The sequence below is a fragment of the Heloderma suspectum genome, chromosome 15 (genome assembly GCF_057233095.1).
Source record: "Heloderma suspectum isolate Gila_16-S chromosome 15, 16-S_ref, whole genome shotgun sequence".
NCBI classification, from domain to species: domain Eukaryota; kingdom Metazoa; phylum Chordata; class Lepidosauria; order Squamata; family Helodermatidae; genus Heloderma; species Heloderma suspectum.
The window spans coordinates 14,121,545-14,136,408 of NC_139472.1; the positions used below are offsets into that span (position 1 = coordinate 14,121,545).

General features: G+C 44.3%; 1 protein-coding gene across 4 annotated transcripts in view; it reads right to left on the reverse strand.

The window, feature by feature from the left end:
• WRAP73 (WD repeat containing, antisense to TP73) overlaps window positions 1-14,864 on the reverse strand; it is a 37,895-nt gene that overhangs the window by 7,716 nt on the left and 15,315 nt on the right. For all 4 annotated transcript variants that reach the window (XM_084821703.1, XM_084821700.1, XM_084821702.1 and 1 more), the window contains 8 exons: window positions 8,942-9,014; window positions 4,945-5,048; window positions 4,601-4,687; window positions 4,009-4,143; window positions 3,844-3,921; window positions 2,612-2,717; window positions 816-941; window positions 129-320 (listed from right to left, as the gene is read on the reverse strand). In XM_084821703.1, coding sequence (XP_084677829.1) covers window positions 129-320; window positions 816-941; window positions 2,612-2,717; window positions 3,844-3,921; window positions 4,009-4,143; window positions 4,601-4,687; window positions 4,945-5,048; window positions 8,942-9,014 — 901 coding nt within the window. The remainder of the gene's footprint in view (window positions 1-128; window positions 321-815; window positions 942-2,611; window positions 2,718-3,843; window positions 3,922-4,008; window positions 4,144-4,600; window positions 4,688-4,944; window positions 5,049-8,941; window positions 9,015-14,864) is intronic.

Genomic DNA, 14,864 nt, shown 5'->3' on the forward strand with positions numbered 1-14,864 from the left:
TGGAGACTTGTTTGAACAGATCTACCAGTACATACACACACGACATCAGCATCTTTTTAGAGTGAGCTAAAAAGGGTTGCATGACCTGCCACTAGGCCTGATTCAGCAGCAACAAGCAGCTTCCTTACCTTCCATTGGCACCTGTACAGACACACATCCTGCTGGGGACCACAGGTACGCTCTGCTGTTCCCAGTACATATGGCAAGGCGGGACTGGCAGGGATCCCACTGGAACTGCTGAACACCACACAGCTGCTCCAAGACCACAAACAGCTTCATCTTTTGAACATCCCAGATCCAGACAGTATTAGGAATGTTATCTATCAGAAGCAAGAATCAAGCATTTAAGGAAGCACAGCACATGGCGTATTCAGTCCATGGCTTACAAATAAAAGGGCCATAGTATGAATGGCTAGTCTGCAGCACTGAAGGAGACAGACAGACCTGAGCTACAAGCAGTTGAAAACCACTGCATACCAATCAAAATATCCACAGACAGACAATGGCTGAATCTTTTGCTAATCTGGATAAAGATGTACAGCATGTTTTAGATGGAGCCTTCACAATTGGTCACTCCTGCTTTAAGACTCTTTCCTGAAAAGAGCACACTTATCATTTGCACAAGAAAGTGTTTTACAAACTTTGTTGTACTTTCCCTCATAGCCACAATCTTACTCTCATTTTAAAGCTGGCACTAAGTCACGGGCACAAGGCCATGAGTCACATGCTCCATTCACCCACTCCAGGGGCAGGACATGAACCTGAAGTCACTGGGTTACACACACAGGTTCCCAATCAGCCTCCAATATACTAACCATTTCTGGTTGCCAGGAAACAGTTATCTGAGCTGAAAGCCAATATTCCGACTCCAATTCTAGGATTTGCCCTATCAATCGTGGGTTTGACATGATGCAAAGAAACCGGGACCTGGGCAATTTCATCTGGAATTTAAACAGAAATAAAAATGAGAGAGAACCATGATTTATTTTCTGGAGCCCTGAGGAAATAACAGCCTTACACTATAACGGGCACTGAATGCTCAATCCAATGTTCTTTTAAAATGCTCTCACAAAACGTTCTCACAAAAGCTAGAGCAATCCAACAACACCCAACTCCAAAGTTCGTTATAATATGGTTCAGCTGCCTCATATACTGATACTGAATGAGAGCAGGGCAGGATAGGAGTCATCTAACTATCAGTACCCCTTGCTATCCCCCTGTCTGTCAGGATTGGGCCCACGTTCCCTGGTTTGGTTTCAGATTCTGATTAGGGGACAGAGCTAGAGGAAGCCCAGTCAAGACAGGGAGTGGGGGAGGAAATTCCCCAAGACTCTCCAGGAGTCAGGGGTGAATCTTCCCAGGGGCTTATCGAATAGAGACCATCTTCGCCCCGTGGGAACTCAATCTTTGTCGGAGGGGGAAGGAGCACCAAAACTGACAGATCCCTGAGTCTACCACAAGGTTAAGCAGGCGCAGTCGAGGGGAGGTGGGAGACAGTCCGCCAGATTTGCTGCACATCATAAGTTGGACCAGGAGGACCTTCCCTGAAGGAGGAGCCCAGTAAAATAGGCAACTGCCTTGCTTTCTTTAGCTAATAAGGCTTAGAGGACAGCTCTTAGCTTTCACAGATGTTACAGGTGTGAAGACATGTTTTAACTGAATACTTTGTGGATTGCACAGTGAGTTTCTGCGGCCTCACTATTCAGTGGGACGGCTCGGATGCCTGGCACTGCCAAGAACTAGAGAAGCCAGCTGACAAGGCCTGGTGAGTCCTGCATATGTGTTGCCAACACATCATGATCAGTGATCTCAAAAGCCACAAAGATCTCATGTATACCAATATGGTATATACCCAGGGCAAGAGTCAAACTAACATGCTCAACCCCCTTCCTCAGAGAAGTTAATTGACTTAGAAATTTGCATACACTGTTAGTCAGATCACCATCATTGCAGATTGTCAATTCAACTAGTGTTTTAAGCAAAGAGGGGTGGGGGGGAATGAACAATTTTGCCAGTCTTGGTAATGGGTCTATGAACAGTCAAGATCGGGCTTCCTAAAAGTGGATTATTACACCAATCCACTGTATAGATGAGTGGGCTCCCCAAGTCTCTACTGCAGGACCAGCTACTTCAGATTAGAGGTGAAGTAGTATAGATAGAACAGGGTGAATAAAGATAGATTTAAACACACATTTTTAAAAAGCGGCTTTATTAAGTATTGCTTTTAAAAATAAATGTTTCAAAATGAAATCTAGATTTAAGACATGTTCAAACTTGCAGTGAACCTCTCTTAAACACACAATACCTGCTTTTCTAAGTAAAAGTGGGGAAAATATTTCACTTATGAGCTGAAGCACTGCTATATCACACAAAAGGTCATGTGCTCTATTGTTGCAGCAAATTCTAAGTATTAATGGCTATCAACCAGGTCATTAATTTTTCAGCTTATGGAGAAATGCTGGCTTTTACGTCAGTAATTACCTCTTTGGTTCTGGAAAGTTCTGGACATTTAGCACACCTAATTCTGTAGCAGATTATGGTTCTTGTCTTCCAAATATTTGTTTATTCAAACACACACACACATGCACATGCAACCTCTGCTTTGGCTTACATTTGCTCTTTGTGCTGAAGAGAGAACTTGCCATTTTCTTGGTAGGAGGGAAGGCAAGTTTCTCCATTTCTACTGCTGGAGATTTCTCCACTTCCTTATAAACAATCTGGAAAGGAAAGTCAAGTCAGCTCTGTAGCATTTTACAAAAGACCCATTAATAGATCATTCGCTCTTGGGGTCACAATGGGATGGGAATGGCAACAGGACTAGGTGGTAAGAGGGGTTTGAGTAATACGGTTGGCATGGAATTAAGACAGAAGCCTAGAGGAAACAGGCTGGGGTCTTGGGTGGGAAGTTTTTGATCTTCCTCAACTATCATTCCAATAGAAATCAAAACTTTTATATTCAGTCTGGGTGATTTAAAGAGAATAAAAGACTGCGTTAGAACCTACAGATCAACTCCTGTATATTGCATATTTAGAGAGATTAGGGCATGGGTGGGGAACTGCTTGGTCACGGGCCAAATCTGGCCCGCAGAGCCAGCCTACAGCTTCCCCCCATCTGCGCGTGTGTGCGTGTGCGTGGGGGGGGGGGGGGCAGAGACCAGATAGGCAGCTGTCTAAAGCAGCTTCTGTGGTCTCCTCCCTGCCCCTGGGAACACCCCATTTTTGCCCTGTCCATGCTCAGTTTATGAGCATGGAGGCAGCGTGGAAAGAACTGTGCCAGCCAGGAGGGGGAGCAGGCGGGGAGTGTGATTTCTGGAACCGAGGTCAGACGACCTCAGTTCCCAGAAACTGAAAAACCTTATGGCTGTCTAGACAGTGTCATAGAATCATAGAAGCATAGGGTTGGAAGGGGCCTACAAGGCCATCGAGTCCAACCCCTTGCTCAATGCAGGAATCCAAGTCAGAGCATCTGACAGATGGCTGTCCAGCCTCGTCTCGAATGCCTCCAGTGTGGAAGAGCCCACTACCTCCCTACGTAATTGGTTCCATTGTCGTACTGCTCTAGCAGCCATACGACTGCTCTCTAAGAGATCAAGTGGTGAACAAGAATCCCCTAGTTCAAATCTTGCCTCACACACAGACCTGCTAAATGACCTTAGGCAAGGTGCTCAGCTTCACAGCATTCTGCCACTCCTTCCTGCCCAACAGTATGGGGACAATAATACTGACCTCTCTTACAGAGCTGTTGTAGGAGCTACCGAGACCACTCCAAAGAGCTATACAAATACTAAATGTTATTGGACTCCATTCTTATCACGAGCAGACAGGCCCCCTTTCTCTACTTACTATCTTTGGGTTAACAACATTTACAGGATGATCGAACTCTGCGATTTTCTTCCAAGTCACATGGTTCAGAATGCGCACCTGATTAAAAGAAAGAAGAGCAAGCCAAGGGTAAGAAACATCATACTGTGACAAAGACAGGGCTTTTGCAGGGCTTAACAAGTTTACCTTTTCATCATAGCTTCCAATTGCCAAGAACTGACTGCTGGGGCTCCAGGCGATAGATTTAATGCCCAGTGACCATTCATAGGCACGGTATGTGGACAGCAGACGGCCGTCAAGGGAGTACAGCAAAACTTTATACTGAAACAAAGGTTTACATCTTAAAAACTTAAAAAATGGCAAAGATTTTAGCCTGCTCCATCTCCAGGGCTTAGAGCAGGCACCCACCCCCACCCCGTTTTAAAGCTAAGCATTAAAAATCATCTTCTCTTCATTATTAAGGTTAGCTTTATACAGATCTTCAAGGTGAGATTCAAGAAACAGAATGCATATGCTCAACAAACTGGTGCAAAGGGTATTTTAAAAGATTGCCAAGATACTCTCTCAATGACATCACCTGTGTTTATATGTGACTAGGAGCTCATTTTACACATTGTTGCTGTGAAACCCCCTGTGTTGGGGGTTGGACTCTAAGGTCTTATAGGCCCCTTCCAACCCTACTATTCTATGACTATTCTATGATTCTATGAAACAAAAAGGATTAACGATTAACAAGTCTGCAGAAATATCCCTCAGTTACATGTGAAGTTTCCCTCACCTCAAGGCAGCTGTCCCACGCCACCAACACACAGCCGTTAGGGGCCCATTCAATCCCAGCCATGTCCTGAGTTTCAGTCTCAAAATGCTTCCAAAAGAGACAAGGAAATAATTTGTTATTTGTAAGTCATAAACCAGGATTTGAAACTGATTAGCAAACTACAGTTCACTTTAATCATGGTTGAAGGTATCATGGGGAATTTGTAAACCAAATGAGATAGACTGAATGGGAAGAAAAGTGCAGAATCTGTGGTCCATCAGACCATTACATCTGCAATGGTTCCATTAGGATAAAAGGTGTGTTTGAGCCCACAAGAAAGGATTGACAGTATTTTGTTTTTTTACTCTGAGAAGCTGCCAGTCGCTGCACACAAAGAAGCTGATGTAGTCCTTGCAGTCTCTCCTCTCAGCCAAGGCCATGTAGCGCCCATCCTTCGTGAATGCTATTCCTGCCAAAAAAAACCAAGTGTATAAGGGAGGGGGAAGTGGAATGATTAATATCATGTTCGTGGAAGGGAAAGCAATAAAAAGGTAAAATCAACAAGAAAAACAAAGTCTGGACAGAAGGGACACTGTTTTGGGGTGCAATTCAAGGCATATTTGTTACTGCTTGACTCCTGTTATCTCAAGAGGTCTTGCATAATGCACACAATATATTTGCTCAGAAGTGGCAGCCCACAGTTTGTTCAGCTCTTCAGGGCCCTTAAATGCTACCATTGTAACTCTAGTACCGACAAGTTTAAGCAATGGAAAGCCAATATGTGTGTGTATGTGTGAGAAAAGAAAACAGAACCATGGTCTAGGACACTTGGTTCCCAGCTGTCCCCACCTTACACAGACAGAAAGTAACGCTTCATGGAAGGCCACGCAAAACCACAGAATTTCAATTCAAATTCTGCAATGACCTTTGCAGTGGTGGGGGAATGGAGAAGCCCACCTCTCAAAACTGCAGTTACATTCTGTAAGCGAGAGTTGGGAATGCTTCCCTGTGTCTTTGGGTTCATGGCTGAAGTAGCATTAACTGAGCAATCGAGTACGTCTAAATCATGTTCTAATGTGGAGCAGTATATAAATATTGTAAGTAAGTAAGTAATTAAATAAATAATAAAAGTTCAAAACCACCCATGTTTGACAAATAACCAGTCTAACAGCAGACTCACAAGACCATTTATGCAGCAGCTGCTGCCATCATATTAAAAAAAGACCTCTGTGCATGCGTGTGAATTAATTAATGAATAAATAAATAAATAAATAAATATAAATATAAACAAAACAATTGATCGGCTACTGGGGAGATACCGCTTCCCCACGATAACACTACTTCTCAATATCATTAACCTAAACCCTTGCTCTCTCTTCAAGCATTTTCCACACGTGACATTTGCAGTATCATCAGCCTCTCTTCTGCTATTAACGTGCATGCCTGCGAACACTGTAAATGCAGCATAGAAAGAGCAAAGAGCCATTTTCAACTGAATGTATGGGTGGCCCAATGTAAGCATATCTATTTGCATTAGGCAGAGTTCTGAAGAACCAGCATTGTTCTCCCATGCCACCTTTCATGCATGTGAATGGCAAAGCATTCCCTACTTCTAGGACTCATCCCCAAAATGTTGCATCCCTATTCATTTACCCCTGAATAACAGCCCTAATTTATAATTACAGATGCATCAGGAGAGCTAGCTGCAGGTGTTCACTAGTGATAGAAAGACATACTGCCTGTGTTCACACAAAACAATACGCCAGAATTTCAGAGAATCCTGGCTTATGGTTTATAAGCAAGCATGCCAGTGCGTGCTGCCCAGTGGCTCCTCCCACCATCAGGGGAGGGTTCAATAATCAGGGACTCACTCACACCAGCAAGAAAAAGTTAGCATTACATCCGAACCTGACTCCTGGCTTGTTGCTCCCAAACATGCCAGGAATCATAAGCCAGCTTCAAACCCTGGCTTCAGACTCTGGCTGAATCTACACATAGCAGTTTTACTGTTATCATAGTACAGTGATAACTATTGGTGCACGAGACACCAATGGGCACCAACAGTTATCACTGCAGTATGACGACGGTATCACTGCTGTGTGTAGATTCAGCCTCTGGCTTGTTAGGGTAGTGACAAACCAGGAGTCCTGGCTTGGACACAAAGCTAAGCTTTTTCCTACTCCTGAGGCTATGGTTACTAAAGCCATTTCCAGTGGCGAGAAGAAACAAGCAGGAACAACTGAGCATCATGCAACAGCATGCTTGCTTGTAAATGATAAACCAGGATTCTCTGGAATTCTGCCTCATTTTATGGGAACATGTCCACTGTACCTTCTCAAACACTCCCCTCTTCAGTCAGCCTGAAGGTGTCGGTGTGACGTTACATGTATGTATATTATGAATTTGTGGTTATATGTGTGGAATCCTGTTATGCCTCTGTTTTATGGTGAGTATATCTAGAGTGAGAGTCGAATGAGTGACAGGAAGAATGGTGTATCTGCATATGTGAGATGATTGGCTGAGTGACTGTGTGTGATATATAAGCAGGGAGCTGTGTGTGAAGAGTGTGAAGAGAGATTGTGATGAAATGGAGGATGATTAGAATTTGGGTGGATAAGATTAAAGCTGCTATTTACTATTCAAGATCATAAGTCTGTAAATAATAATACATATTTCTTTGTTTTATTAAATCCTGTGCCTATGGCTCAAGGCTACATAGGGGTAAATGTACTAAGGAGAATTACAAAGGTCAGTGTGTCCTCAACATCTCGAGGATTAAGTCTGTTGGACCTGAGGTAAAGGTCCTGGGGGCAGCAGTACCAAGTGTGTGTGGAAGAAAGTATTGCCTGCCATGGGAAAGGCCTTATAGAAGAGGTATTCTCACTGGGAAATAGGCAGGAACGCCATAGTTTAACACATCACAGATAATATTCACAAGAATCATACATTACTTCCTGCCCTGGGACTCCATCCATGCTGAGGTCAGGACTTCGGACTCACACACTCCCACCCTCTCCACCTACGCACTACAGGTCGAAGTTACCAATTGTTCAAACTTTCTTGTGTGGAAGTATCAGTTTCAGCTGTTCATTTGTCATTTAATGAAATTTGGATTTAGAATGGTTTTAATATTTTTTTGAAATGTAATCGTTTTTCTATTATTTTATAATCATGAATAAAGTAGCGCAACTGAGTTATAAAAAAAATACACCTAGATTTTTTTTTTAAGTTAGCAAATGAAACAGTGATCTCCCCAGTTCCAATTAATATTAGATCTCTGGTGGTTCAATAGCTTATATTATTGAGTGGCATATAATTATCATTAATAAAATTAATTACCTTCAAACCTATAGTAGAGAGAGCAGAGGAGAAAAGCACCTAAGCCTGAAGCCATCTTACTCAGGAAGAATCCATGAGCATAGCGAGTGGGCACTCAGTTAATGCATGACATGCCAAGATACAAACCCTGTTACTGAACACAATTTGGAGTATGACTGGAAAGATCTCAGATGCCACGTGGTAATAAGGTTCGCTTCTTTAGTGCCTACAAAATTAAGACACTCTACAGAACATAGTACAAAGGGCAGGACTAGAACCAATCAGTGGAACTTGCAGTGAAGCAGATTCTGGCTAAATGCTAGGAGAAATTTTACAGTAGAACTGTTTGACTGTGCCTCGAGAGGTCTTGGGCTCTTTCACTGGACGTATTTAAACAGATGCTGGACAGCCATCTGTCAGGGATGCTGCAGCTGCATCCTTCAGATTATGCACTAAGCAGGGAGCTGGGCTAGATGACCTCCAAGGTGCCTTCCAACTCTATAATTCTATGAAGGCAAGCTGTGCTCAAACAGGTTTTCATGAGGATAAAAGGGGAAGCTATGCATGCCATCCTGAGCTCCTTGGAGAAAGCACTATAAACATTTAGTAATACAAATAGTAGTAAGCCTATGATCCCACAAACCTGGTGCTGGTGCCCAGGAATGTAAATATATTGCCAGCTCTGTACAAGCAACTCAAAACATGATGCCGACTCAGGTATTTGAAATATTATTTTCCTGCTCTGGATTTCAAGGCTGAGCAACAGCTGAAACCAAAGCCCTGTATCTACCAGCACAATCCGCAATCAGTATGTACCTATATTTTTATTCTGGAGCCATTCACCAGTCACATAGATGCCTGCACCTGGGAGAATATGATTTCCTCAAGCTGAGAACGGGACAGATTACTTTCACTCTTGCGTATCTACCCCTCCTGCAGGGTGATATATATGCCCAGTAGAAAGGGATTTAGATGTATCCAGATTATGGCAAACTTTTTTTATATAATAAAAAACCCTTCCTTTATTAGGTTAGCTCCACTTACCCTGCTGACACGCTTTGGGATACTTGATATAAGACACAGATTTTGTACACAAGGACCAGACTGTTATCCGCAGCTGTTGGAAACAGAGAAAGAGACAGGAAGTTTATGTTTGTTTACAGATGAGATGTTTCTTATGGAAAGCCCACTGGGATGCATCTTTGCATTCTACAATGACATGATTTTGGTAGCTCAGATAAAAATCCTGGAAAAAGAGTGGGCAGAATCCCAGAGGGCAGAATTGAACAGGGCACTTCCAACCCCACTAATATTCTTTGCCCCTGCTGACTGCATTGCAACAGTGATTTAGTGCTCCCAGGGCAACCTGAAATGAACGGAAACACTCTTTTCTGGGAGGCAGTTTGGTGGAGCTCGCATGAGGGCGCTTTGCCGACCTGCCTCCTTCCAGAAACTAGCATTTCCGCTTGTTTCAGGGCTTCCCCTAGGAACTGCTAAATCTCCCTTGTATAAGTGGTAGGTCCTGCTTGCACAATACAATCAGTGGGACCCACCGGTTATGGAAGGGAATTGGCAGGGCAGAATAGAATCAGTGGGGGTGTAAGCGCCCCACTTGATTCTGCCCAGTACGGGAATGTAAAGAGGGGCAGAAACCAAACCCCAGACATACTGCAGTTTTGTTTCAAGTATCTCCCAGCTCTACCTCTCTTTCTCATCAAACCCAGGTGAGGCAGTGGCTGTTCTGAATCAGTGCCTTACGTCACAGCAAATGCATTCAGTGACCCTTTCCATTACGTTTTGGAGAACAGAACGAACAATGCCAATTATTTCAGATTTTCCGAATTTATTTATTTATTTATTTATTTCTATACTGCCCAATCCCCTTCATGGATCACTGCCTTGTTGTGGCGAAGGGGCTTGTGTAACTCAGTGAAGCCATAAGCTATGCCGTGCAGGGCCACCCAAGACGGACAGGTCATGGTGGAGAGTTCTGACAAAATGTGGTCCACTGGAGAAGGAAATGGCAACCCACTCCAGTATTCTTGCCAAGAAAACCCCATGGAACGTATCACAAGGCTAAAAGAGATGATGCCAGAAGATGAGCCCCTCAGGTCGGAAGGTATCCAATATACTACTGGGGAAGAGCAGAGGATATTTCCAAGTAGCGCCACAAAGAGTGAAGCGGCTGGGCCAAAGCCGAAAGGACACTCAGCTGTGGATGTGTCTGGTGGTGAAAAGAAAATCCGATGCTGTAAAGAACAATATTGTTTAGGAACCTGGAATGTCAGATCAATGAATCAAGGTAAGCTGGAGGTGGTCAAATATGAGATGGCAAGATTGAACATCGACATCTTGGGAATCAGCGAACTCAAAGGAACAGGTATGGGCGAATTTAATTCAGGTGACCATCATATCTACTACTGTGGGCAAGAATCCCTTAGAAGAAATGGAGTAGCACTCATAGTCAACAAAAGGGTGGGAAAAGCAGTACTGGGGTACAATCTTAAAAACGATAGAATGATCTCAGTACGAATCCAGGGCAGGCCATTCAACATCACAGTAATTCAAGTCTATGCCCCAACCACTGATGTCGAAGAAGCTGAGGTTGATCGGTTCTATGAAGACCTACAACACCTTCTAGAACTAACACCAAAAACAGATGTCCTCTTCATCATAGGGGATTGGAATGCTAAAGTAGGAAGTCAAGAAATCACCGGGATAACAGGCAGGCATGGCCTTGGTGTACAAAATGAAGCAGGACAAAAGCTAATAGAGTTTTGCCAAGAGAACACGCTGATCATAGCAAACACGCTTTTCCAACAGCACAAGAGGCGACTCTACACACGGACATCACCAGATGGTCAATATCGAAATCAGATTGATTATGTCCTTTGCAGCCAAAGATGGAGACGCTCTATACAGTCAGTAAAAACAAGACCTGGAGCTGACTGTGGCTCAGATCATCAGCTTCTTGTTGCAAAATTTCGGCTTAAATTGAAGAACGTAGGGAAAACCACTAAACCATTCAGGTATGACCTAAATCATATCCCTTATGAATATACAGTGGAGGTGAGGAAAGAAGGGAAGCGAAAAGCAAGGGAGAAAGGGGAAGATATACCCAAGTGAATGCAGATTTCCAGAGAATAGCAAGGAGAGACAAGAAGGCCTTCTTAAATGAACAATGCAAAGAAATCGAGGAAAACAACAGAATGGGAAAGACTAGAGATCTCTTCAAGAAAATTGGAGATCTCAAGGGAACGTTTTGTGCAAAGACGGGCATGATAAAGGACAAAGAAGGCAGGGACCTCACAGAAGCAGATGAGATTAAGAAGAGGTGGAAAGAATACACAGAAGAACTATACAGGAAAGATCTGAATGTCCCTGATAGCCATGATAGTGCGCTCACTGAACTTGAGCTGGACATCCTCGAGAGTGAAGTCAAGTGGGCCTTAGGAAGCATTAGTAACAACAAAGCTAGCGGAGATGACAGTATTCCAGCTGAGCTATTTAAAATCCTAAAAGTTGATGCTGTTAAAATGCTGCACTCAATATGCCAACAAATTTGGAACACTCAACAGTGGCCACAAGACTGGAAAAGGTCAGTTTACATTCCAATTCCAAAGAAGGGCAACGCCAAAGAGTGTTCAAACTACCGTACAATTGTGCTCATTTCACATGCCAGCAAGGTGATGCTCAAAATCCTACAAGCTAGGCTTCAGCAGTATGCGAACCGAGAACTACCGGAAGTACAAGCTGGGTTTCGAAGAGGCAGAGGAACTAGAGATCAAATCGCCAACTTTCGCTGGATCATGGAGAAAGCAAGAGAATTCCAGAAAAAGTCTATTTCTGCTTCATTGACTACGCTAAAGCCTTTGATGGTGTGGATCACAACAAACTCTGGCAAATTCTTAAAGTGATGGGAGTACCAGACCACCTTACCTGTCTCCTGAGAAACCTGTACGAGGGTCAAGAAGCAACAGTAAGAACCAGACATGGAACAACCGAGTGGTTCAAAATTGGGAAAGGAGTACGACAAGGCTGCATATTGTCACCCTGCTTATTTAACTTATATGCAGAGTACATCATGAGAAACGCCGGGTTGGATGAATCACAGGCCGGAATCAAGATTGCCGGGAGAATTATCAACAACCTCAGATACGCAGATGATACCACCCTAATAGCAGAAAGCAAAGAGGATCTAAAGAGCCTCTTCTTGAGGGTGAAAGAGGAGAGTGCAAAAGCTGGTTTGAAACGCAACATTAAAAAAACTAAGATCATGGCATCTGGCCCCATCACTTCCTGGTATATAGAAGGGGAAGAAATGGAAGCAGTGACAAATTTTACTTTCTTGGGCTCCAAGATCACCGCAGACGGTGACTGTAGCCATGAAATTAAAAGACGCTTGCTCCTTGGGAGGAAAGCTATGGCAAACCTAGACAGCATAGTGAGAAGCAGAGACATCACCTTGCCGACAAAGGTCCGTCTAATCAAAGCTATGGTTTTCCCAGTAGTAATGTATGGCTGTAAGGAAGGCTGAGCGCCGAAGAATTGATGCTTTCAAACTGTGGTGCTGGAGAAGACTCTTATGAGTCCCCTGGACTGCAAGGAAGTCAAATCAGTCCATCCTAAAGGAAATCAACCCTGAGTGCTCATTGGAAGGACAGATACTGAAGCTGAAGCTCCAATATTTTGGCCACCTAATGCGAAGAGAAAACTCTCTGGAAAAGACCCTGATGCTGGGAAAGACTGAAGGCAAAAGGAGAAGGGGACGACAGAGGATGAGATGGCTAGATAGCATCACCGAAGCAATGAATATGAACTTGAGCACACTCTGGGAGAGAGCACAGGACAGGAAGGCCTGGCATGCTATGGTCCATGGGGTCACGAAGAGTCGGACACGACTGAACAACAACAACAACAACAACACCGCCCAATAGCCGAAGCTCTCTGGGCGGTTCACAAAAATTAAAACCAAACAACACACAATAAAACAATTTAAAATATATAGAACATTAAAACCACAATATAACAATACAACCACAATAAAACCTAGCAGCAGTGCAAGAGTTTAAAATACAGATTTAAAACAGCAAAGCTAAAAATTTAGAAAGCTAAAATGCCTGGGAAAATAAAAAGGTCTTCACCTGGCGCCGAAAGGAATACAATGTAGGCGCCAGGCGAACCTCACTAGGGAGCTCATTCCAGAGCCGGGGTGCCACAGCAGAAAAAGCCCTCCTCCTAGTAGCCACCCGCCTCACTTCCTTTGGCAGGGGCTCATGGACAAGGGGCGCTGACGATGATCTTAAGGTCCAGGCAGGCACATATGGGAGGAGGCGATCCTTCAGGTAACCTGGCCCCAAGCCGTTAAGGGCTCTGAATGTTAACACCAGCACTTTGAATCGGGCCCGGAAATGGACTGGCAGCCAGTGCAGCTGGAAAAGTACTGGCCTAATATGAGCTCGCAGGCCAGTCCCTGTTAACAACCTTGCTGCCCTATTTTGGACCAGCTGAAGTTTCCGGACCGTTTTCAAAGGCAGCCCCACGTATAACGCATTGCAGTAATCCAGACGAGAAGTTATCAGAGCATGGATAACTGTAGCTAGGCTATCTCTGTCCAGATAAGGGCGTAGTTGGTATACCAGCCTAAGCTGATAAAAAGTGCTCCGTGCCACTGAGTTCACCTGTGCCTCAAGTGACAGTTCTGGATCCAAGAGCACCCCCAAACTACGAACCTGATCCTTTAGGGGGAGTGCAACCCCCTCCAGAACAGGTTGAATATGACCTCGCCGGGCAGACGAACCACCCACTAACAGTACCTCCGTCTTGTCTGGATTGAGTTTCAGTTTATTGGCCCTCATCCAGTCCATTACCGTGTCCAGGCACTGGTTCAGAACAGCCACTGCCTCACCTGGGTTTGATGAGAAAGAGAGGTAGAGCTGGGTGTCATCCGCATATTGATGGCACCTCAGCCCACACCTCCGGATAACCTCCCCCAGCGGTTTCATGTAGATGTTAAACAGCATAGGGATAAAATAGAGCCCTGTGGAACCCCATGGCACAATTGCCATGGCACAGAGCAATAATCCCCCAGCACCACCTTCTGGAATCGGCCATCCAAGTAGGAGCGGAACCACTGTAGTGCAGTGCCTCCAACTCCTAACCCAGATAACCTATCCAGAAGGATACCATGGTCGATGGTATCAAAAGCTGCTGAGAGGTCCAGGAGAATCAAGAGGGTCGCACTCCCCCTGTCCCTCTCCCGGCAGAAGTCATCCCACAGGGCGACCAAGGCAGTTTCCCTTCCAAAACCAGGCCTGAAGCCCGACTGAAATGGATCTAGATAATCCGTTTCATTCAACAGTGCCTGGAGCTGTCCTACAACCACCCGCTCAAGCACCTTGCCCAGGAAGGGGATGTTGGCCACTGGCCTATAATTGTTAACATCCTCTGGGTCCAGGTTAGGCTTTTTCAGGAGTGGTCTAATTACCGCCTCTTTTAAAGCGGCAAATGTCCCCAACTCTACCCTGCCCTGGAGGTCTATTGGAACTGTGGGATTCAATATCCCTCAACATCCCCTTACCCCCAAGGTCAATCAAATGGAGAAGATAAAAGACTATTTTTACATTTTTAGTATTTGTTTTTGATAAACAGTCTCTAAAGACTTTAAGGCAGTATTTACCATGTGTGTGGCTGTTTTTAAGCTTTTTACTGCATTTAACTGGATGTTAGCTTTATTGTGTTTTATTTTGCCCCGAGCACTTCAACCTCAGGGCAACATACAAGCTGAATAAATAATATTTTTAAACGGTGGGTGGGATTCAATTACTCAAAAGCTTTTCCAAAGCATTTACCAGAATCAACAGCGTGGTACGAAGTAAGAACTGGGAATCACAAGTGTCACTATAAGACCCTTCAAAGAGATTGTTCAGGCATTCCTCATGTCACTGAAATCTGCTGCCCCAATCCA